The sequence below is a fragment of the Anas acuta genome, chromosome 5, assembly GCF_963932015.1.
Source record: "Anas acuta chromosome 5, bAnaAcu1.1, whole genome shotgun sequence".
NCBI lineage: Eukaryota > Metazoa > Chordata > Aves > Anseriformes > Anatidae > Anas > Anas acuta.
This window is the reverse complement of record NC_088983.1, coordinates 54,555,795-54,579,341: the sequence shown is the minus strand read 5'-3', so window position 1 is coordinate 54,579,341 and position 23,547 is coordinate 54,555,795. Positions and strand designations below refer to the sequence as shown.

Genomic DNA, 23,547 nt, shown 5'->3' with positions numbered 1-23,547 from the left:
TTTTAACAGTCAATAACCTTCCTACGAATTTTACACAACATCAAATAATACATCAAATAGGAAATACTTCGATTCTTTTATTGAACCTGGAAACTGAACCATGTTCAGATTGCTTTCCAGTCCAACTACATAAACCTAACTCAAACTGACTGCTTTTTAAACCTTTTAAATCACATAAGCGCTTTTGCAAATTTTCTGCCATGGTCATAACATTAAGTGTTAGCTATTCCCAACATTTTCCCTTGTCTTCTCATATAACACAGTATTTGTCTTAGAGCTGAATGTCAGGTTTTCACTAAGTGTTAGCACCTGTTAATGCCTGGATAAACAGAATAGAACAAAATCATTTGACATCTCTTTCGAAGCGGGTATATCAGGAGATGTGTACAGGATTTCAATGTACTTTTGGTTGCTTTTGAAAACCCTTAAATCCCGTTACTACGTAATCAATCAACATTACAGAAGCAAGAACAAATTTTATACAGAATCTGGTATCTAAAAATCAACTTGTCATCACTTCAGTCTTCCAACAAGCCTTAAATTTCAACTTGTCCTTACTTCCCTTCCAGTATAGCTGTGGGCTCTTTCTACTTCTTTGAGCAAGTAAGTCATACGTAGGTTGTGACATCCCCCTACACTTCAAAGATACACCACTCAGGACTTTTTTCTTCAAACAATTTCAACCAGGGAGAGAAAATGTTCAGTCATTACTAAAGGGAACTTCAGGCACTACTAAATCCATGGCAGACAAAATTCCTTGGAAGACAAGTTAAAAACTAGCAGCCTACCTTCTTTAGTTAGCAAATATATCTCCCTAATCAGCTTTCTGAATCCTCTGTAGAGCATTATCTATTTGTAGTTGAGGGTTTGCTTTTATCTGGATCACAGAAGCTGGATCTATCTCATTACAGCACACCCCATAGAACAGAATTTAGAAGATCAAACTAAGGTGCACATGGAAAAATCCTATTAGCAACCCCAGCATGATGTGCACACAAGAGACGTTCAGTAATGAAAGACCAGGAGCTTCCAAGTTTGTCTTTCTTGCTCACCTGCTCGCTGATGGGTAGAAACACAGAGTTTTATAGCTTAGTTAAATAAACATTTAAAAGCACTGCAGAAAGCAGGAAAGATGAAATCAGCAACAGATCGCAAAAAGAGGGAAAAATGTAGCTTGACATCTACGTAAGAAATGAGATTGTGATCATCTAGTCTTTTCAGATGGAGTCATTTATATGCAAGTACATAAACAAAGATTTCAGGACACAAATGTGCAAGCAGGACAATGGACCCCAACCTTCATTTTCATCTGAATATTAGAAGAACTTTGAAGATTCACCAGGCAATTTAACACCTGTGACCTTGTATAATGTAAACTACATAAGCATGAAAAAAAGATAGACACTTGAGTATTTTCATTGGGAAAAAGGTTGGCTGTTGGATTGGTTTAAAAAAAATAAAATATGCACTTTCAAGGTTCTTCAGGACTCCTGGAGTTCATTATACAAGCATGACAAAACCATACTTTCCTAACAAAATATAAAATTAAATCTGTTATTTATAGCCAAGCATTTTTTCCAAACGATTTCGCATTCATTAGAGCAAGCATAGAAATAATTATGGGTTAAAGACATTTCAATAGGGTAACTTTTTCTTCAATGTCTGTGTCTATCAACTTGCTAGCTGAAATAGCCTACAGCATTTTTTGAGTTATTAACTTGCAAACTAATCATTAAATATCAGTAATGATTCATTTTTAAAGCATCTTGCTTAAAATACCAAGCTATTCTCCTGGGATGTTAAAACTAATCTATTACTTAAAACAATGGACAAAAATGCTCACCAGTTGCAGACATTGCATGTTGAGCAGCTAAAGATTTTGTCTGGGAAATTACCCTGACCTTCTTTATCAGAAAATAAATCAGAATTATCTTTTTTAGTTTGAGAAAAAAAAATCGTAGATAAACTACATGGCTTAGTTTGGAGTATAAAATATGTACTACTTCACATATTTTTAAACTATCTAAAAAGAGCAGATAGACAAATGTACAAGAGCTTTCCACCTCTTCTAAGAGCATTTGAGATTGTTTTAAACGTGTTTAAAATGCCCAGCCTGCCAGGTCTGCCTTTCCATTTACAACGAAGTAGTTGTCTGTCACCTTTTGATTCTGCAGAGAAATGCAGAAGTTAGAACTGAAGTTAGAAATGCTTAGCAACATTTTTTTAAAATTTTATTTTTTTTATTTTTATCAAATGTCACCAAGATTTTTATTTCAAATAAAATAGTTGAACACTAAAACACTACTGTAACTATTCAAGTTCAATAGTAACTGCAGGAAAACACAAAGTGACTATGATTGACCTATATTAATCAGAAAACACCAATAAAAAGATCTACAGCAATCACATAGCTCATGGGTTATGACCTGAAACACCTACATTTATATCCTACTTGTTTACAACAGCAAGCGAATTCCACTGCAAATCTCCAGATTTACACGTTTTTCCCTTATCTTCTGTCTCTTCCCAGTGTTAGGGGATCTAAAGATAAATGCCTGTTTTTATCTAGTCAACATGCACCAAGCATTCATAACACACAAATTCTGCTCTCCTGATTTGAGCTCCACATTTGATATTATGTTGCACACAGCTTAAGCAAGTATGATAATACAGTTTCATATTACTTCCTGCATCTAACCACTGACTTGGAATTCTGGATATCCGTATTACCTTCTTGATATCACCGTACAGTGCATCACAGGCTGAATCAGTTGCGTGTCTTAGCATGCTTTAACAGTTCTCCATTAGCTACCAGAACTAATTCGTAAGTTCTAAAGGCCCAAACCTGTACCGACCCTTTGTCCATACCTGACTTGCATCTGCATCCTGTTCCTGCCACGCGTGCAAATCAAGCAGTCCACGTAGTGCCAGTTTTGCTGAATCAAAGCATACATTTGTATGCAATTTTTTGCATCTCTTAGGAGTAAACTGCACGTTCAACCATTCAGAACAAAAGGAGCAAGCAGAAGGGAAGTTGTCCAGCAACAGCCTTACATCAGAGTCTTCAGCCATGAGGAAGCTCGTCAGAGTAAGTACACAGTAGAAGGAATTCAAACACCACCACCACCCATAACCCTACCCCCCAAAAAAAATCCAGAATCAGAAAAGGAAAAAAATGAAAAGGCCAGGGACAGAACAGACTTGCTCTGAAATGAAGTCAACAGCAAACATTTCTACTGAACACATCAGACAAAGAACACAAGAGGAAGAATGAATGGTGTAAACAACACAGCAGCCAACCACCGGTGGGGCTTGTTACATGCATGGAAAATTTCATCTGTACTTATCAGTACACCAAAAAGAAGGGGAGAAGAAGTTGCCACAGTGGTTTTTTTCCTGTTCAGTTACAAATTGTTTGCACCTTTGACCACAGGCCTTGGGATAAAGCATCATGTTTTGCATGAAGTGTTACTATCTCTGAGCGGAGACATTCAGGAGTATTTTACTCCAAGCAGTTCCTTTCTGATTTTCTGCCTGTGATTCATTCATTGAAGTCCCTTTAAAAGTGTGTTTACCGATCACATTTCTTAAAATATTTTCTTCTCAGAATTACAATTAGGAAAGATAAGTTTACGGATTGTGCTGTCAGATTAATCTTGTATTATTCGATTTTTAAGTTGGGAAAAGCCTTCCATAATGGATGGGCTATTCCCACAGGCTGCTGCGTGACATCACCTATAGGATCAGTTTCCACTTGTGTATTCAAAGTTCTTTGAAACAACACTGCATTTTTCCTAGTAGCATAAATCCGTCTTCGAGTTGTGTTACTCAAGTGTTATCTTCATTAGCACCTTTGACCTGTCCCTCACACCTTGTCCCAGCTTTGACAAGGAACAAGGTACACGACATGTATCTTTCAGATGCGTATTTATCAAACGTAAATACCCAACAGCACCAAAATTCTTAATATTACCACTCTTCCATCTTCCATCTCTGCATTCCAAGTGATTCTCAGCCAGCCTTATTTGCTTGTTTGCTATCTGCTACGTGCATTGATCGTGCTGGTCCATCAGTCTAACTTGTCTTTGGTGCCTCTCCTACTCTCCTTGTTCCTGCAGACATAAGGATGTACTAAATCACCTCATCTTAACTAGGTAAGATTTTCTACTCTTTTAAACGTTCTTAAACCATTTTTTCATTTTTGCTTACCTGTTAAAAAATGCTATGCAAACTCTGCATAGGTCTTCTACTCAACACTGACACAAACGAACATACATGCTTCTACAGAATCTGCAAAATGGTTGAAAAGTTGAGGTTGTAAGGAACCTCACAACATTGTATAGCTCAATGCCATTATCTCAAAAATAATCATTCACAGTCAAAGCACCTGAAACTCCCATAGTAAACTACATACCAGACAAGCCAATTCAGATGCAGATACTTGCAACTTCTGGTTGGCATAGTGTTGAGAACACCGTATGAGCATTTTGCTTCGTCTGTCAATATCCTGCCTTTCTACAGTGCCTCTCAGAAGAGGACAGAAGTAGCAGTCCATCCCCAGCCTGCGTATTTATTGTTTAATATTGACAACTATATCACAAATTACATTAATCAGTCCAATGCTAACTGCTGGCATTTCATCTCTACAGTAAATTTTTATGCGCAGCTGAACAGTGTGAGTTTCAGTTAACCAGGCTCAAGCATTTTAAGGAAAATAAACAAGGAGTTTTCAAAAGGCATATACATCAAGCTAGAAAAACACTGGCGAGTCACACAGTTATACATCAGCTGTATCACTGTAGAGTATTCATGTTTGTCATATACTCCTGTGAAATAAATCATGCATCTTGGATTTACTTTTATTCAATTTTCTCATTTGTTAATTTTTATAGTTAAGCCTATCCTGAAGACAAACTTCTGAAAACACCTTGTTTGTCACCTGTGTGCAACTTCATAAAATGGAAGGATCTAAAATTCAGTGCAAGTGATGCACTCATTACCAGGCAAACACAACTGCCCAGGTGTCAATATAGCTCTAAATCCTTTTGGTGGTCAAGCCCTCATTTACAGCATTCGAATGAGTTAACCAGCAAAAGTGTTCAGCTCCTGAACATCCCTCTTAAACTGGGTATGTGTGCAGAGCTTTTCAACATCTAGATGTTAATCAGGACATTTATAGGTTTAATGGTAATTCAATGGTTTTCACACAGGAGAGAATCTCCACCCTTCCAAGCCTAGAAAATTATTGGGTGCCAATTAGTAAGCTACGTGTTTCCACAGAAAAGGATAAAACACTGTAAAATGAAATGAAATCCACAAGTCTGTTTTCAATTGAAAATGTTGAAGCTCTGTAGCAATTGTGACTTCCTAATCAATGCCCATTTCGCCATGAGGAAAAAAAAATAGGTGCCGCGCTGCAGGAGAATTTCAGCTTTTGGAATAAAAATTTCCGCTTTTCTGCCAAATTGACATAATCGCTGATAACATCCTATTTATCTTTAGTTACAGGTGCAAGAATTTCACAATATATAATTACCCAAACTTTATAGAGCAGACTCCAAGGGAAAAAAAAAATGTTCTCTTCTTAGTCCTTTAAAAAATCTATTTTTTTTTTTTTAACTGAAGTTTGGAGATCAATAGCAAAACTGTCATTTGTGCTTCTTGAAATCATTATTGAAACAATTTCCAAACTCCATAAACATCAATTTGTATTCAATACAAATACGTGTACAATACAAGCATATTAACAGCTTACGGTTACACTTGGTCCAAACTCTATTGCTGTTTGGTGTTTAAACATTATGACACACACATCAATCCTTGACTGTTCACAGCCACTTTCTGTAACCAGCCAAACAAAATCCACTGTTGCAGCACCTGCCAGTATCTGTTCATAGTATTTTCTGTAACACTGATAAAATACACGCTTCCATTCACCTGTGCTCCAATCAGCTACCATGGAAAAAAAAACAGCAAATAAATGAGCCATCACTGGGGAGATAAAAGAATTTCCAATTAAGTGGGAAAAAAAGGAAACAGGCAACTACATTATATAACATATTCGGATCATTTATTTAGATAAATGTAACTGAAATGTGATACAACTTCTTAATTATACAAGTGTAATAAAAATAAAGTCTTTGTTGCTGCAATCCTGCAATTGGAATCCAAATTTATTCCCATCGGGATTTTCCAGCTACTGCTGAGCTGCTCTGGCACATCATTTAGCTTTTTTCCTAAAACAAATTGCACAAGGATTTTGCTTACTCGTTAATGGTAAAATTTGCCAGCTGGAGAATAAAACAATATTCAGAGATAATACTCACTGTTCCTCACAGCAAGACTTTAAAGGCATTTTTCTCACCCAGCAGTCTCATCTAACTCAAATCCAGCTTTTCCTTCCTTCCCCCACATCGTGTGAGACACAGCAGAATCTCACTGTGTCACCAGTCGCCATATGCCACTGTAAGAGCATCCAAACATTCATCTCTCAGTTCCAGGTACAATTTTCATATTCTCATGCATGTATACATATAGAAATCCAAGAGTTTACCATTTTCAGATATTTAGAAACAGTTATCAACTGTTCAATCTGACAGTTATATCTGACATTTCTCAAAGCTATATGTAGAACTTTCACTGAAGGCTGTAGGTCTGCTTTGTGTCCTTCACCGAAAGGGTTATAAAGAGGGATCGCGGATCTTTTCTGTTTTTGCGAACTGTTATCTTTCCTCTCAGGGCCTCCCCTGCAAGAAAAAAAGAAAGAAATTACTATGCATAATTACTGTGTATTATGTGTATCCTGCGTAACATAGATGCACTACATATGCTTATGTTGTACAAGAAGCTGCTCCCAGTGAGTCAGAATTAAGTCTACAAACGTTTCTTGTATGTTTTCAAAGCTCTAACCAATGGTCTTGAAAATGAACCTACATCAAAGTGACTGCAGTTAGATCTGGTGAGGTGCTAAGTTACGTAGATGCTTTCTCAGTTGACGCACCCAAAGAACCAATATGACAATTCTACCTGTGATTGAGGGGGTGGGGGGAACAGTTTGTTTCACTTGTTTGCTTATGAACAACTGAAATTCTAAGGCTTGGACTGCAGAGATGCAGAACAGATCTTAAATTTTTACATCTGACAGTGTGTCAGGTTTTTAAATAACGTCACGTTTAACTCAGAAAAAAATAAACCATCAAGCCAACAGCATTAACATTTTCAAGGAAGTTATGTGCAATGAAGCACCCAAGCAAGAGACTAATTTTGAGGTCAGAGGACTTTCACCTTGTTGGGGTACTCCCAGAATCACAGGGATTGGTTGGAAGAGACCTCCAAGATGACCGTGTCCAACCTCTGACCTAACACTAACCAGTCCTCCACTAAACAATATCATTAAGATCTACATCTCAACATCTTTTAAAGACCTCCAGAGATGGTGACTCAACCACTCCCCTGGGCAGCCCATTCCAATGCCTAAAAATCCTTTCAGTAAAGAAGTTTCTAACATCCAACCTATTCAAGCTATCTTACTCTATTTGGTGGCTTTCAATCAGATACTCTAAGGTTTGGTTAAGGCTTGAACTTACCTGGAAGTTCCATGTCACTGTGAAAGTTCTGGAATTCTAAATTCTGTTCTGGTACTCTAGCTCTGGCCTTATGAGAATTGTACAAGTTGCTTCTTTTTTTTTTTTTTTGTATTGAGCTAACTATACATTAGTGAATATTCTAACATGTCAAGAAAGAAAACCACAAATATAGATATTGCCTCACACTGTAAGGAAACAGGACCTATGTTGGTTTTTTATTTTTTTTAAATGAGCTTAGCAAGCAGCTCTTTTTATTTCACAATGCTTTTGCAAAGACCGTTGCTTGCAGATATTTAAAAAAAATTAATAAAATCCCAATGTACTTTCAGTCCTTAACAAGACCTGTAATTTCAGTTAGATTTGTGAATACGTAGAAAACCCGCTGCTGAGCAATCTTATACCATCAGTTGAGAAATACAACAGCTGCATTTAAGCAGACGATTCTACGGAACACCCTAGAGCAGGGATGACCCAGGCCTACAGCATCAAGTTCTCTGCTGCTCTTTTACTAAGCTCCACTCCATCCATCTCCAACCCTCACATCAGCCACAGCCACTGTTACTGCTTTTCTATCCCACTGGATACCAAGTACTTCCCAACTGTTTCTTAATGTGATTTTAAAACCAACTATTCATGCCCTGTTAAAAGGATGAAATTTTCATTATTCTTACTGAAAAACAAACCAAAACAAATAGCAATTCCAAAACCGGGCCGGTTTTCAATATGCGAGTTTTTTTTAGCAGTCTCCATTTGACACATTATTCAGTTACATACAAACAAAGAACTGACAAAAGATCCACTGTATGAAGCATCACATCAGAAAAAACCTTTTCAGCAAGATTAAGTGTGGTAGCAACACTGTACGGGAGATCTAAAAACTCCTCTGTTTGGTAATTTAACAGTCGCAGATTTAGCTTCATTCCTGTGCGGCTTTATTGTTAGGACATAAATGACTGATACAACACAATGTGTTTTGCAAAGAACTGAAAAAATGTTTTCATAGTTTACTTAGACAGATCTGACCAGTATATGAATAAATTTAAGGGGAAAAAAAGCATTATAGCCCCTCTCCAGCTGGGAATATCAGCTTAGTTTCAACACAAAGACTTACAGAACTGCACTGCAAAATGAATTACTTGGATTATGCTAACATTCTATAATACGGAATATGTTTGAAATCATGACTAAAAAACATCTAAGAACAGAATTGAAATTACATGATTTCAATCAGCCTGTAACAGTCTTATAATTTAAAGCATTTTAATATAGAACAATGCAGTAAACATGGTAAAAAATAAATATAACTTTAAAAATTACATTTGACTTTACGGAACAGAACCCTCAGATTCTGTTTCTAAATACAGTTAGTGAAACGAAGCGGTCCCTTTTTCTCAGCTATTTCTTATGCAGTAACCACATTAAATCTGCCTTTCTAAACAGTCTTTTTCTGAGGGCTGAACCAAGCAACAGCAGTGCAACCAAGTAACAGAAAGGCAATTCTGAACAATTAATCAATGTCACGTAGATATAAAATGACTGATGTTTTTTCACTGTTCTGCTGTCCTATGAACTGCCTGGAGGAAGCTGTCTGGGGGACTCAGCTGCATCACCTTGCTCTTATCACGCTCAGCTGAATGCGAGTAAACTACACAGTGCCATTGCAGTTTGATTAGGACAAAACTGAATCCATTACGACCCCCTTCCAGCATTTTTATTAGCCTTTGGGGAGTCCTGAAATTCGTCCCACAAAGAAACTGAATTCAGCAGAACTGCTGCAGAAGCTTGCTAGCACTAGGAAAAAAAATGCATCCCTACTTCCATACTGACCCACTGCCAAGTATCACACATCCTATTACATGCTCTGCTGTACACCCTGTATACATTAACTTTGAACACCCAAAATAGTTCATTTTGGTTTTGACTTCTATCATCAGTGAAACTGTAACTAACATCGTTTAGTTCTGTGCAACACCATCATCCATAGGGCAAGTTCTTCAGATCAGATACCTCTCAATGCAAGAGCCTCTGTCACTTAAGTTATTTCCAGTATTTTTCAGTCTGACTCATCTGAAATGACTTGACTGAACCCAAGGATTGTGTGCAGTCTCCTACACACATACCCTTAGCATCTATGCAAGGCTTGACATGATCCATGGCAACGAACCTGTAATGCTTCCTGCCCTTTAATACAGCTTGGTGCCCTCTCAATTTTTGATTATTAAAAAGATTGAATGAGTTAGTGAACGCAGCTAGCACTCAAGATCTCTCAAAGTTTCTTTTCTTCTTGTGGAAGAGCTTTATCAAACTAACAGCAAGCGAAGTATGAACATACTCAAAGCATTCTTTTTTCTGCCCCAACCCCTCCCCCCCCAAGCTTAAGGTCTTTGACTTCAAAGATCTTGGAAAGCAAGATCCCACTGGAAGCGTTTCAAAGAGAGCTGTTATAAGACTGCAGTAGACTTGGGCTGAAGACACCTTCCAAATTGCTGTTGAGAAGCATCTTTTACAAATCCCTGCTCTGAGGTTGTGACAATCCCCCACGTAGTAACAACCACAGGTTTTACAGGGTAGTCACACTTGCCTTAACAGTTACATACCAGTGCGTTTTGACACCTCTCTTCAAGATAAGGCTGCGCTCACATGAGACTGCCAATTTAAACGTTATCTCACTTTCCACCCCAGTTTCAACAAACTGGAGTCGCCATCTTAAGTAACATTGAGGGCTAGCAAGCAACTGTAAAAAACAAGTCTTGAAAGAATTACTTTGGAAGAGTTGACTAGGAAGCAGTTTCTACATAGCATCTATCTTTAAAAAACAAAGAAGAATGCAGGAGAGCTGATTTGTTGCAGAACCAATAGCATTTCCCTTAAACTCAGTAATTTATCCTTAATCTCCCCCCCCATGTAATTAAACTGCAAGCACCTGCAGCTGTACACAAACCCTCACCTTCCCATTTGACCACGTCTCTTTTTACTGCATCACCAACCCAGTAATTTCCAATGAGCACTTTCTATACTGAGCAAAGCAATACCAAAGTCAGTGATGACGTCTGATCTGTGACACCCTTCTTACACTGGCCAGTTAGTTTGATCAATTAAGCAGTTGTTTACTGATTCCTTTTTGTTATAGCCCTGCTCTGAAACTATACCAAGGTTCTGTCTGTATCCATCATACCCTAAGCATTTTCCTTGGCAAGTTTTCCTATCAATTGTTTCAACTCTGCAAGCCAAACCACAAAGTAGGCACCTCCAAAAAAGGCTAAACAGCCTGCCGATTAGGTTAGGACAACCTTGTATGGCTGCCTAAGATAACATGTACACACCACACCTGGCTGAGCAGTGAGATTCTCTAAGACAGATCAGGTACCAGAAATACTCGCCAAATGAAACACCGAGGGCCCTCTCCAGGGTCCTCCAACACGGAGAGTTGTACAAGCCAAACTAACTCACCTAGAAGCAGTCTCAATTCACTACATTTTGAAATAGAGATCCTGCGTTGTGTATGCTGTCTCAACTTTCAGCAGTTGCAACAAAATTGTGAGAAAACTATGTTCTTCCTGCCATACTCATCACATTCCCTTGCTGTCTCAAGAGCATTCAAAGGGGACCACACAGAAAGGCACAAGAAGCCCCCGTAATTTTTCCTACCAAACTTTTACGAAGTCAGTGAGATAAATAGGCCATGAGAAGAGACTTTCTCCAATTAGTGCCTGATGTACACACAGATATTTCTGCAAAATAAGCAGGATGATTTTAAGCAGATTTCAAAAGCTACATCACAAGACATGCAAGATCTAGTCGGACCTCAAAAAACAAGTTTTAACAGTTACCAGCTTTTAAAAGCAAGCGACATCATTGCAACTGTAGACAGGCAAAACAAACAGTAAAATCTCAATTAGAAACCAAATGATCCAACTGGGATACATAATATTGAAGTATTTCAGTAAAAAAATCAGAACAGATTATTTGTGACAGTAGTTTTTTGTTGTTTGCTTGTTCTTAATAAACAAACTCTCCAGGTATTCAAATCTATGTTTTCAAGTTTTTATGTTTACAAACAGCTACCCAATCGTGGAGACTGGGGAGTTCAAGATAACCATGGATTTTACAGGGGCTTAGTCATGTGCATTCTTCAGTTTTGCTATGCAAGCCTCTTCTAACTCCACCGACAAACAAATCAGGGTTTTATTTCCACTGCAAGGCACTACCGAGAACACAAAACATTGACAATATGCTGCTTTACTGCTAATAGAATTTGCTTGCATACAGATCTGGGTTTTAACTTAATGCACTGTTACCGAACAGATTCTGTCACCCCCTTGAAATCATTTTTGTATGTATTTTTTATCTGTTCAGTAAACCCTTCGGTCAACCAAAAGAGAATGATGTTCCCTATGTAATTTTCTGTTTATGAAACTTAGCAGCAGTATCACAACATACAATGGAAGAATAAGATCCATATTTGGACCATTAGTAAGATAAAGACACAGCTTTGGCATATGAATTTTAATTTTTAAAATAAAGAGTTTTTCAAGCTACTAAAAGGGCTGCTAAGTGAAGCCTTGTGCTCCATAATGAGTCTGCAATACAGTACTCTTGTCTGTGAAAAAAAAAATCTGGTAATAAAGTATCACCTGGCTTCTTTTTCTAGCTTCTTTGTTTTTACTGTGTGTTAAGCAGTTAAAGCCTATCCAACCTGCTGATGCTCTTCTTACTTCATCGCACATGAGCTTTAAGTCTCTCGTCACAGTCTGTGAGGACGAAAACTAGCTTTTCAGAATACGTTAGTAGCAGAAGATTGCCCCTGTCCCCTAATTAAACCAAAATAAGCAAAAAATATCCATTAAAGCTATTCACAAACCTATCTATCATAGTTATGTATGAAGTTGTAATTCAGTAGCAAATCCCATCTATTAATTAGGTATAATTCTTACTGCTCCAGTCTCTACTAATTAGTTGCAATTCTTATTTCTCCAGTCTCCAGATCTGGAACTAGGTAAAGTTTCTCCCATTTCCTCTCAGAGGATCTGCAAACCCTGCACACCTAGCACAGGCTGCAGCAGGAACGGCAACGCAGGGAGGATTAGTTCCACGCTGCACCCTTTGGCAGCTAATGGCTTCATTCTATTATTAGTAGGAACAAGATCAAAATCACTTTTCTTTTTCCCCATGGATGAGAAAACAGAGCTACTTTTACAACAAATAACCTGGAGTCAAACAGCTGAGAAAAATACATAGTTACCACAGTAGAAAAAAGGAATTTTACCATGGCACAAAGTGGCATTTTTCTGTTAAATACCCAACAGGTTCAGATACCTCCAAGCTCAACCTCTTTCGCAGAGCAAATCCAAATACCATCATTGTTTTATGACCAGATCAGGCACATCCCCAAAAGCTATAAAGCATCTCTGATAGACTTGAAATCAGCTTTACTACTCAGACTTAAAAATTTGAGGGAACCATTTTTCTTTGCTGGGAAAGAAAAAAAAAATAACCTGCCTAAAAGACATGTTTTCAAAACAGGAAAATGTTTTCAAAGTATTTTATACCAATAAATCCCTCTTTCACAGCTTATTAAAACACTGGAAGCAAATGGCACCACAGTAAGCTGGCTAAACAATGAAAGAAGCAGCTCTGTCTCAATAATAGCTTTAAAAATGGAGCCAAGCTTGTGGTTAGACTAAGTAGCATATTCTGTGTCTGTTTATCTCCTTGGCTTTCCTTAACTGCATTATGACTGCGCTTTGCTGTTTTTTAATCAGATTATTAAAAGATTCAAATGATATTAGTTCTATTTATTTTCCACTATCCACTACAAGAAGAGATTGTTCTGGCTAGAACAACTCATTTGGTCTCAACTGGGTGTTTTTCATTGTGTCCCGGTGCCATACAGACATTCCTTATTCTAAGAATTAGTACATATGACAGTTGAATATTGGTAAGTACAAGGAAAGGCAAAAAAGCCAAGTCTTTCAATGATTCAAATGTGTTTAATCTAATATATTTACCCTTTTCTTCAGCTAACTCACATGGAAAAAAGTCAATTTGAAGACAAAAAATCTCCCCCAAAAGCTAAGCACTTGGAGTAGAGTTCAGTTCACCACGCCAGACAGGAACAATACATGGCCAAATGGTGACAAGTTGTGCTAATTAATCAATGAACTTTAGTGACAGACAAGAAACAGCTGGAAGTGCAACTTTAGCCATACTGCAAGACAGGCGTGAACAGTTAGGTTAGCTAGTAAAACAAAAGGAAAGACTGAAGAAATCAAGGAATATAGTTAAACACGAATTACCACAGATTAATAGTAAAAAGTCACTATTTTGAAAAGAATAAAAAATAATATGAAAAATAGAAAGATATCGAAATCTCTTTTTCTTCAAGTCACGTTACTATAAGAGATTTTTGGAATGACAACGAATCCAAGTCAGAAACAAGATATTTTCAGAAGTCACCCAAATCAAGGAACATTCTTACATAATTATCAGGAAATACCTTCTGCCCTGATGCAGTTATATCCTCCATGAAGAAACAAAATTCCACAGAAATTAACATGGAATTGACAAAGGAAAAGGAGCTTATGTCCGTGTTTCTCTCAGAACCTTCTCTTATGCTTAAAAACAGAGAAAACTTGGCTTCTATCTTCTATAGAAGATAAAAAGAGAACAGAAAAAGATGGGAAACAGGAACTTAAATAACTACTAAGAGTAGGAATCAGGCAGAAGGAAAAGAGAAGCACAGCAGCAACAAGATATGGTACAGGAATATTTTTTTTTAAATGTGAGCTAATAAAGAGGAAGAAAGAAGTTATGGTAAAAGTGATCTTGAAGGTCAACCGGGTGGTTGTGTTCACTGCTTCAAAGCACACTGTTTCTGCAGTTATCTTCGGAAAGTCACAGCACCTAGACTAGAATTCTAGATCCAGACACACCTCCCAGTAATTTCGGACATTCTGTAAATGTCAAATGATCTATGTAATATTAAATAACGAGCATATTCTAACAAATGTCATTGCACTTTAAAAAAATAAATCACTTCACACTCTATGACATTGAAATATAATGAATTTCACCAAGGAGACCTTAGCCAGCCTCATCTAGAAACTGAACAGAACACAAGCCAAGCACAAATACACCAAACCACATGTGCATTCCAAGGATCTAAAAATACGCAAAGTAAAAATCATTTAAGAACTTAAAGGATGAAAAAAAAAAAGATCAGTCACATAACATAGTCCTTAATGCCCAAGAAAGACACTCCTGCTAAAAAGCTGTGATGGCTAATAGATGGATGAGGCTATCACAAAAGCTCTTTTAATTGAGGCCTGATGCTGCTATCACCACTGTACATTCATAATTATCATCTATCAAGAGCAGACAATATCCCCTTCTACCTCAATACTCCTCCATATCATGGATAAGCCTCTTGACCTCAATTTCTTGTGCAAGATCCACGTATGTTTCTGTGCTCTTTCTCCCCTGTATGTCTGGCCCATTTGTAAATTTTTGAGTTCAAGGCCATGGAATACCGTGAGTGGCTTAACCAACCAGCAGAACTGAGCCCCATTGCCAGACTGTCTCTAGGTCCTTCCTGATAGTCCCTAAAGAAAAACAGCCCTCAATATGAGCTGAGGAGTTCAATCGTGGTAAGCACGTATTTAGTGGGTAAGTAGACAAATAATGTGCCCTTTTTCCAACATAAAAATATAGCTATTTCGTTTCCTTTGGTTATAAACAATGACCCACGATCGTCATTGGACACATTTCTATGTTTATGAAACAAAGAACGCTTCACTACTTGCATAGCAAAGTACTTTCAAAACTTACCAAATACAGGTAATTAAAACCACTAACATATAATTTTTATCTTCAAAACTTTACTCCAACAATTTATCATCTGAATTTTGGGTTAACCCGGCAACAACAAAAGCTTTGTTTACTTATGTCAGACTCAAGATAGAACATATTACAGTAGTTATTCACTTCTTAAAAGTCTTCAGCGTATCAAAATCACATCTCCCATACTTCAGTTGATCATGTTCATGGCTGTGAGCTCTTTAAAACCCTTTTCTATTTAGAGAGTAATCCCACAAGTGCCAGGTACAACACCCATGCACGTACCTATATAAGAAATAGAGCATAACTTATGAGTGGTAAAGAAAATACTATGCAATCATTTGACCAATATGAAGCTTAAGAACATGACTGATGTTAAGAGAACCTTAATAACAGTGTTGCAGTCTTAAATCTCCCCCCGTGCCAGACGAAACTCCTTTGACACACCAATTTCTTATAAAAAACACTATGGAGCTACATTAGACATATGCCCACTTAAATATACATGTGCAAACACATATATATACATTTTTTATGTTGATTTTACAGAACACAGATATATATTTCCTACTGCATTGCTTAAGCCAAGAAAGTTTTTAAACAGCAGCTGAAAGACGTATTTACTAGTTCTTTTTAACACATAATTCTTGAACTGTTTTACATGTAAATGATAATAGCAGTGTAACACAACCATTGTTGCACCACAACTGAATTTAAACATACCTGCTTCTACAGGAATTGGTTTCTCCAGGAGAAAAACTGTTTGTTTCCAGTGCGTTTTGGTACACCAGGGACCAGTTGAAAACAAGACCTGCAATGGAAGAGTTCAAGACTTTCATTAAAGAACACCATTTTTAATACCACAATACATCAATCAATTACCAAACACACATGCGTGTTTTCTACAACAAAACTCGCTGCCAAACAACTCAAGGTAGAAAAAATATAGAAAAAATCCTCATCTTTCAAGGCTGTTTTTAAAATCCATAACGCCACATACCTTGTTGTGACAATCCTTCTCAAAAAATATATCAAAATACCCAGCAACTGCCTGTAAAAAATAGGAAAAGGCAAATATGATGAAGGAGCAAGTGACATTCAAGAGAAAGACCATCATGAATATATATGTATGTAATTATTGTGATTTCTGCTCAAGAACATTTGCTCTGTCCCTCCTGTCATCCCACTCCTAGCCTCAAAGAGCTTCGCTCTTCAGTGCATAATTCACTAGTGGGACTTGTCTTCCAGCTTCAGTAATAAAACCCTGCAATTGCATTTTATTACAAACCTCATCTTAAGCTAAGTTTCCAAAATAACCTCCACACCCTAACTACACCTGAAATTACATATGGAAAAGTACTTTTTTTTTTATATGTGCAAGCCCACAAGCACATTAACTTCAGTTCTTCAGTCCTTGTCATCTACAGCTTCCATGACCCTCACACTAAATACACATAAAAAATGAGGAACATATTCACTCTTTGCATAGCTTAACAACATCATCCATAAAAATGTGCTGAGAACAGAAGCAGAGCATAACCAGACAATGGGTATTTTTCTTCTACTAATACATACACAGATGAGGAAGAAGAATCGCAAACGCCTCATGCTGGCCCTTTCAGCAGTTTTTAGTAGTAACTCTCCATAGGATTCCTTGGAACATTTGCTCTGTCCCTCCTGTCATTCCACTCCTAGCCTCAAAGAGCTTCTCTCTTCAGTGCATAATTCACTAGTGGGACTTGTCTTCCAGCTTCAGTAATAAAAGAAATAGAAAATATCTGCACACAAAAAATATACCCACACTATTAGTTACACAGCCTTTTAATGATGGCCTGCTTTTTTGACGAAAAAAGCCTTAGACTCCCACAAGCTCAAATAATTTAAATAAATTTCAAGAAAGAACTGGAAGATGTTAATAAAAGGCAATCAGCTACACCATTTCAACTCTGAAATGCTATCCACGCTCACCTTTGCTTCCTACTGTCTCCTACGAAAAGGCTAAAGCTAACCTGAAAATGGACCCAAGGCAGTTAAGCTTTTCTGCTCTGTCAGTCTGAAGAAATGACTCAGAACAGAACTTTTGAAAAACTGCTACTACAGATGCTAGGGAACTTCTATCCCTCTGATAGCAGGATGACATAGTCCTTCTGATAGCTACGGTATATGCAAACAAGCTATCCGTCCAATTTGGTGATGGAAAGACTGCTGCATGAACACTTACTGCAAATGGTTGTATCCTTCTTCCCACAGCAATAGTAATTTTTTATTAAGTCTATAAAAGTGGTCATTTTGAATAGTTACAAAAGCCAAGTTCTGCAGCGTGTTCTTTATATTAAGTCAGAGAGATTGTGAAGAAAAAGACATCAAACACACTTACAAAATCAAGGTAACCAAACAAGTGAATGGGACATGGCTTTATCATTATGTACTAGGTAATCCAAATAACAGCTAAACCATTCCGGTATTTTTTCTTTCCAGTCTAAATCCGGAACAGACAACACGGATGTGAGTACAACTTCAAACAAAACCAAAAAAAAGTGCTAAATTACTTGTGTTAGCTTTTCAACTAACAGCACTCTAGAGAAGCTTGGAAAGCTCCAAAAACAACCACAGAGATACTAAGGGACCTTCATGACAAATGAGCACCAGATGTTGGAAATGGTGATTCTTCCATCCTGTAAGCAAGACCCTATCACTCAATGTTGAGAAACTCGTTCCCAATTGAATTACAGCCCTGTCTCTATCATGCCTTTTTTCAGTGAAGATTGAGGTTTTGACAAAGTTTTTTTTATTGACCCATCAGACTACTTTTACTGATGCACCATCTTTTTGGATGCTAGTCAGACGTCTCCGAAGCCGTAAGAACACCTCTTAATCATCAGGTCAATACTGTTGATATGCTTGCAGATAAAATTTAGGATAAGATTACTGGGAAGGAAAGATAAAGGTTTAGACAACAAAAACACATTAAGAATTGCGAGGGGGGTAAAAACGGCTTCCAGAGAAAATGAGACTATCAGGATACACTTCTGAGCAGAAAGCAAAGGCAGCGCCTAAAACTCCAAGCAGACATACCACAGTCGGGGGGGGAATACAAATACCCATATGCTTGGCAGCAAGAACTAACAGAAACATTCTACATGGCACCCTGAGAAAATGTCCCCACCAGATGAATATTTTGGGGGGGATTAAGTTCAGCCTGAAAAGAGACTGCAGCTATAAGCAAAGAAACCATCTCCCTGCTACCTGTTTCTTTCCTGTGCTCAGGGAAACGGGATTTTGTACACCTTCTGTAAATAACCAGGATACATAACTACTTGATTCCTTACGCTGCCAATGGAAAGAAAACATTGCAACTGAAAAAGCTGAAACCTTGACATTGACCATTTAAATCAAGTAGTAACAGTATTACACATCACAAAGACTATCTTATGCAGAGTTCCAGGAATTAGTCTTTCCTACATTGATCCATTCAATTCTTTTTGTTAAGGTCTAAAATCAATCTACTCCCTTCACTGAAGCAATTGTTGAGCCACAAATTCAAAAATAAAAAACACAGAACAATATTCTAACAAAATAATTCCCCAAGACCCTAAGGATAAATTCTAGCGAACAGCTTCAGGCATTCCTCAAAACTCCTCAGTTTTACTATCTGACATCTCTTGACTGAAAGCACAGACTTTTCAAATACACTTTCTCCAGGACATTAAAACATGACAGAAAGCAAACAAACACAAGCCAACAAAAAGCAAAGTCCCACCTTTTTGGTGAGCTATGAAAATCAGCTAAGATTAAGGACCCTAGTCATATATAGCTAGTAATATAGCTAGTAATTCTGTGCTTTAAGTTAAACACCTAGAGAAGAAAGTCTATAGAGTATTTAACAACTAACTTTAAGAACAGATATTGTAATTTAGAAAGCTAAGGAGTTGAGTTTGTTGGTGTTTTTTCCTAACTGTTTTCACAAATCTTTGAATGGCAACAAGAAGCATATCTTGGGCTTGCAAACTGAATATAAGATTAAGAAAGTTAAGCAACACGCTGTTCACACAAACCTTAAGTGTCTCAATATCTTAAGTTAAACAGATTTTCTTGAGTTTATGTAATCAAAGCTTCAGTACATTTTTCATATATTAAAACCTAGGTAACTAGTGCTGTAAATTGTTGAGGTTTTTACTAAGATTTTTGTTGAGACTACGAAGCCACTGATCTAGGAAGCACGTTATTTGCCACCACAAAACAAGGCTTAGCATAAACCAAAACACAAGTTAAGGGGTCAAATCTACCCCAAAACCTCCCTGTAACTCCAGTCTACATTTTCTACCTTCCTCCTTTAATCCTCTTGATTTCACATGGAAGATTTTATGTGCTAGGTTGCATGCATTCCCCTGCCAGTAACACAGCACTGTAAGAAGAGCTATGAAAACCTAAAATCCCTGACGGTATTACAGAAGCCCATTTTAATACTCCCAAATGCTTAAAAAAAAAAAAACACACACACACCAAAAAAAAAAATCCACCATCCAAACAAAACCACCACCACATCCTCAAGTTACATTTAAGCTTTGCACCACTACAGCAATGTTCTGGTATTCCACAATAATATCTTGTAAAAAAAGTGAAGTAGATGTAGCTAATGCTTTCTGCAATTTGGTCTGCAATCACTAATCCTATATATTTGAAAACAGAATCTCTCTCAAAAAATTAAAAACCTCCACAAACCAACAAGTTGCATATTCCAACTGCATATTGCAGTGGAATAAAGGGCTGGCCAGATTTTTATTTAAGGTGTCACCTTGGTGCTTTTTTTGGTTGGTTGTTTTTTACACGTAGTCAACCTAAAGAAAAGCAAAGCAGCTACAAATGTCTGTAAGTCCTAGGGGACATTTTCCAACTACTGCCTTGGTTTCCCTTGTTTTAAGCAGAACAATAAACAGTTATTTCTTACATGGGAGACGGAAGATTTTCTTCATCTTTTTGCTCCACCTTTGATAACTTATTTACAACTTCACCAATGATCAATCATCAGTAACTTATGCCTTCTCTGGAAGAATCTCTCAAGTACCAGTCTCTTGAATACCGTGAAAGAGGAAAACAAAAATAATGATTTATAAACTGGTAATAAGTACCTGAAACTCCAGCCTAGCATCTAGCCCCGGTCTAGGCTCAAAGGATATTAATTATTGGGTAAGACTGCAGAAACGTTATTTTTCCTGTTCTCAAATCAATTGCCAGGAGGAAAGCAGAGCTGTGACGACAAAAACCCTAACCCCAGAAGTAACTGCCTACACTTACTTCACAGGGAACTGAGAAGAGTAAATAAAGAGCTAAAGAAATAATTAAGAATCTATCTGCATTACTGGGACTGCCAAGCAGCATCCTACCAACGTGAGCAAGAGTTCACTCAGCAACTTACAATCAAGTTATTTCTGAAATCATCACAGCAGCCACTAACATCTACCCAATTTTGTCAAACCCCGGTTTTGACAGAGTCCACATAAAATAGCTTAATGTATTCACCCATCAGAGAGGTTTTCTAAGGTGTTCATGCAAGCATATAAAGAACTGTAAATGAAGCACTTACACCCCACGTGACCCATTTTTTCCACGAATTCTCCTTCCCTTCAAGATAAAGCTATCTTGAACCTATTTTCATTTATTCATGTAACGTGTACAAAATATTTGAATCATAAAAAGCTTTAACAGCTGTAAAAGATGAATATTAGTACATATTCTTTATTTATACTCTTCGACTTACAGCCTTAGCTGGAACGGGAAGAAAAGACTAAATTTATCAAATTAATTCTAATATATCTGAATACTAAGGCTTTTTCTGCAGAAAATGGCTGTCTGTTCTATACAGCTTTTTAACAGGATAAAACAAATGACAGTGCTCGACTCCTTATTAGAGCTCGTATAGGCAACCTTACCAATTCACTGAGGAACAAGGAAATTAAAAATTATCATCATCACTATCACCTACAGTGAGTAATTTATCATTCTTGTTCTTCACTAGTATCATGTTCCAACAGTGAGTGGCTACAACAAATACAATTAGACAGCTGGCCACAGAAGTGGGAGATAATGTGCTTTTGATGGAGTTTATCCAAGCATGGAGATGGAATGTTTGTAACCCATGCGGCAGAGTTGCTGCGTTTCTATCACAGGAGGAAAAAAATGAAAAACCCTTGCTACTAAAAAAAATTAACAGTTTTGGGTTTTAGAAAGAATTAAGAATCCGGACACAACTGTAGAGGAGGCTCCAAGGTAAGTGAACAGCTCAAAAGGCCAAATCCTGCTTCACAACATGATGCGGTACTCTTTCCTTTCAAGACAAATCATGCATTAGAGGCGTGTTTTGCAGCAGTACCCTAAACCAGATTTCCAACTGCTAACTAAAAAATTTTGTTTGTCACCTAACACTGATACGCTAATAGTTACTTTTGGCTCCCAAGTGCAAGACTGGACATGAAAGGATGAAACTGTCTAAAATATAAGCCAACTTCAGCATAGATTTTCCATAGTCAAAATAATTTTCTCCTGAGTCAACTTAATTTCCTTTCTCTTCCTGAAGGTTTTAATATATCAGTCACGTCCTCTGGTTCATTATCCTTCTTTCATCCCCTTCCTCCCTCCCACTTTTTATACGCATCCTCTGCTCTTTGACAAGATCTCCCGGGAGCAATGAAGAGATACTGCCATTTTCCTCCCGAGGGATATTGTTATTCAGCTAGGAAAGATCAACCTTGATGGACTCACAGGGGAAACACTTGCAAACAAAAGAGAAAGTTTGTCAATTGATTTCTGCACTGAGGGTAATCACCATTATATTTTATCTCAAAAGCTCACACAGCGATCAACTTAGAATACAATTAATGGAATATTTTCCTAGCAGCATCTACTAACTGATATTAGCCAGATGTCTCATTAAAATCAGCAGTGACAAACCCTAGTTCCTTACCAGGAAAATGCACTTTTGCTAGCTAATTTAATTTATTTTTGGCTATTATCTTCGTAAGACTAAAATCAAGTCAACCTGCACTAAAAGTGCCTTGAATCAATTTAATATAATGATTCTATGCAGTCGCTTCATGCTTCAAAACTCTTCCATCTTTGAAAGCTACAATAATGATAAATAAGCTTAATACATTTAAGATACTACTGAGGTACTACTCAGAAGGTACTATTAAGTAGTAAACCGTAGGAAGGGAAAAAAATTAACAGGAAGAATACTTGCTCCAAGAAAAACCTTGACTCCTCCCACCCCAGAATAACTTCTGAAATCCTTAAGACCACACACAAGGTCACCTGTCAGATTTAAATAATTATTTTCACTCAATCTTTCCATATTTCTCAGGATAATAATGATTTTCTTGAAGACCCATCTAATTGCTTGAAGACCTGGAAGAGAAACTATTTAGAGCATGAAGCATTTTTAAAGGGTATGGTTTGAACAAGCACATCTCAGGATCACTTGTGATACCTTTAGGATGCACATATAGAGATGTTAGGCTGATCTGTTTAAATGTGATTTTATGCTCTACTAGATAAATATTTACGTTCTCTCATATGTATACCAACTATGACAGTAATTTGAAATCATTTACAGATGGAAGGACAGACAACTCTGATATGTTTCTATTAGTAAGTAATACTAAGCTGTAAACCACAGGAAGAAGAAAAATTAACAGATTTTTTCCTCTCTGAAAACAACCTTTACTGTGGTCCTTCCAGCCAAAGAACAGAAAAAAAAAAAACGCTGTTCCTAAGTATCCCCAAAGCAACATGGAACAGATTTCCTACAGCCTTTACAAAACACATCCAGATGCGATTACTTGTACAGTCCACAACAACAGAAATTAAGTATGGGAGAAATGAAGAGGTCGATTTCTCTGTCAAGACTGAAAACAAACAAGCACAATTTCAAATAGTATATACTAAAGGGGATAAAAAACAAGACCAAAGAGAAACTAAGGTCAGACTTTGGAGGTATTGAGCATCTTACCACTGAAATTAGAAGGGCAGCCTCTCCTCCTTGAGGAGTCCTGCTGTTGTTCCAAGACAATCAAAGCTAAAGTGCTAATTAGTTGCTAAAAAGACCGCCTTGTTGCTTTGATTCCTGTCA

General features: G+C 37.3%; 1 protein-coding gene across 4 annotated transcripts in view; it reads right to left on the bottom strand.

The window, feature by feature from the left end:
* Positions 1-6,048: 6,048 nt before the first annotated feature.
* PRMT3 (protein arginine methyltransferase 3) overlaps positions 6,049-23,547 on the bottom strand; it is a 166,499-nt gene continuing 149,000 nt past the window's right edge. For 3 of the 4 annotated variants that reach the window (XM_068684937.1, XM_068684938.1, XM_068684936.1), the window contains 3 exons: positions 16,423-16,473; positions 16,146-16,233; positions 6,049-6,746 (listed from right to left, as the gene is read on the bottom strand). In XM_068684937.1, coding sequence (XP_068541038.1) covers positions 6,637-6,746; positions 16,146-16,233; positions 16,423-16,473 — 249 coding nt within the window. In that variant the 3' untranslated portion in view covers positions 6,049-6,636. Of the gene's footprint in view, positions 6,747-16,145; positions 16,234-16,422; positions 16,474-16,997; positions 17,201-23,547 lie in introns of those variants that run through there. The other variant, XR_011097288.1, reaches the window with a different exon arrangement.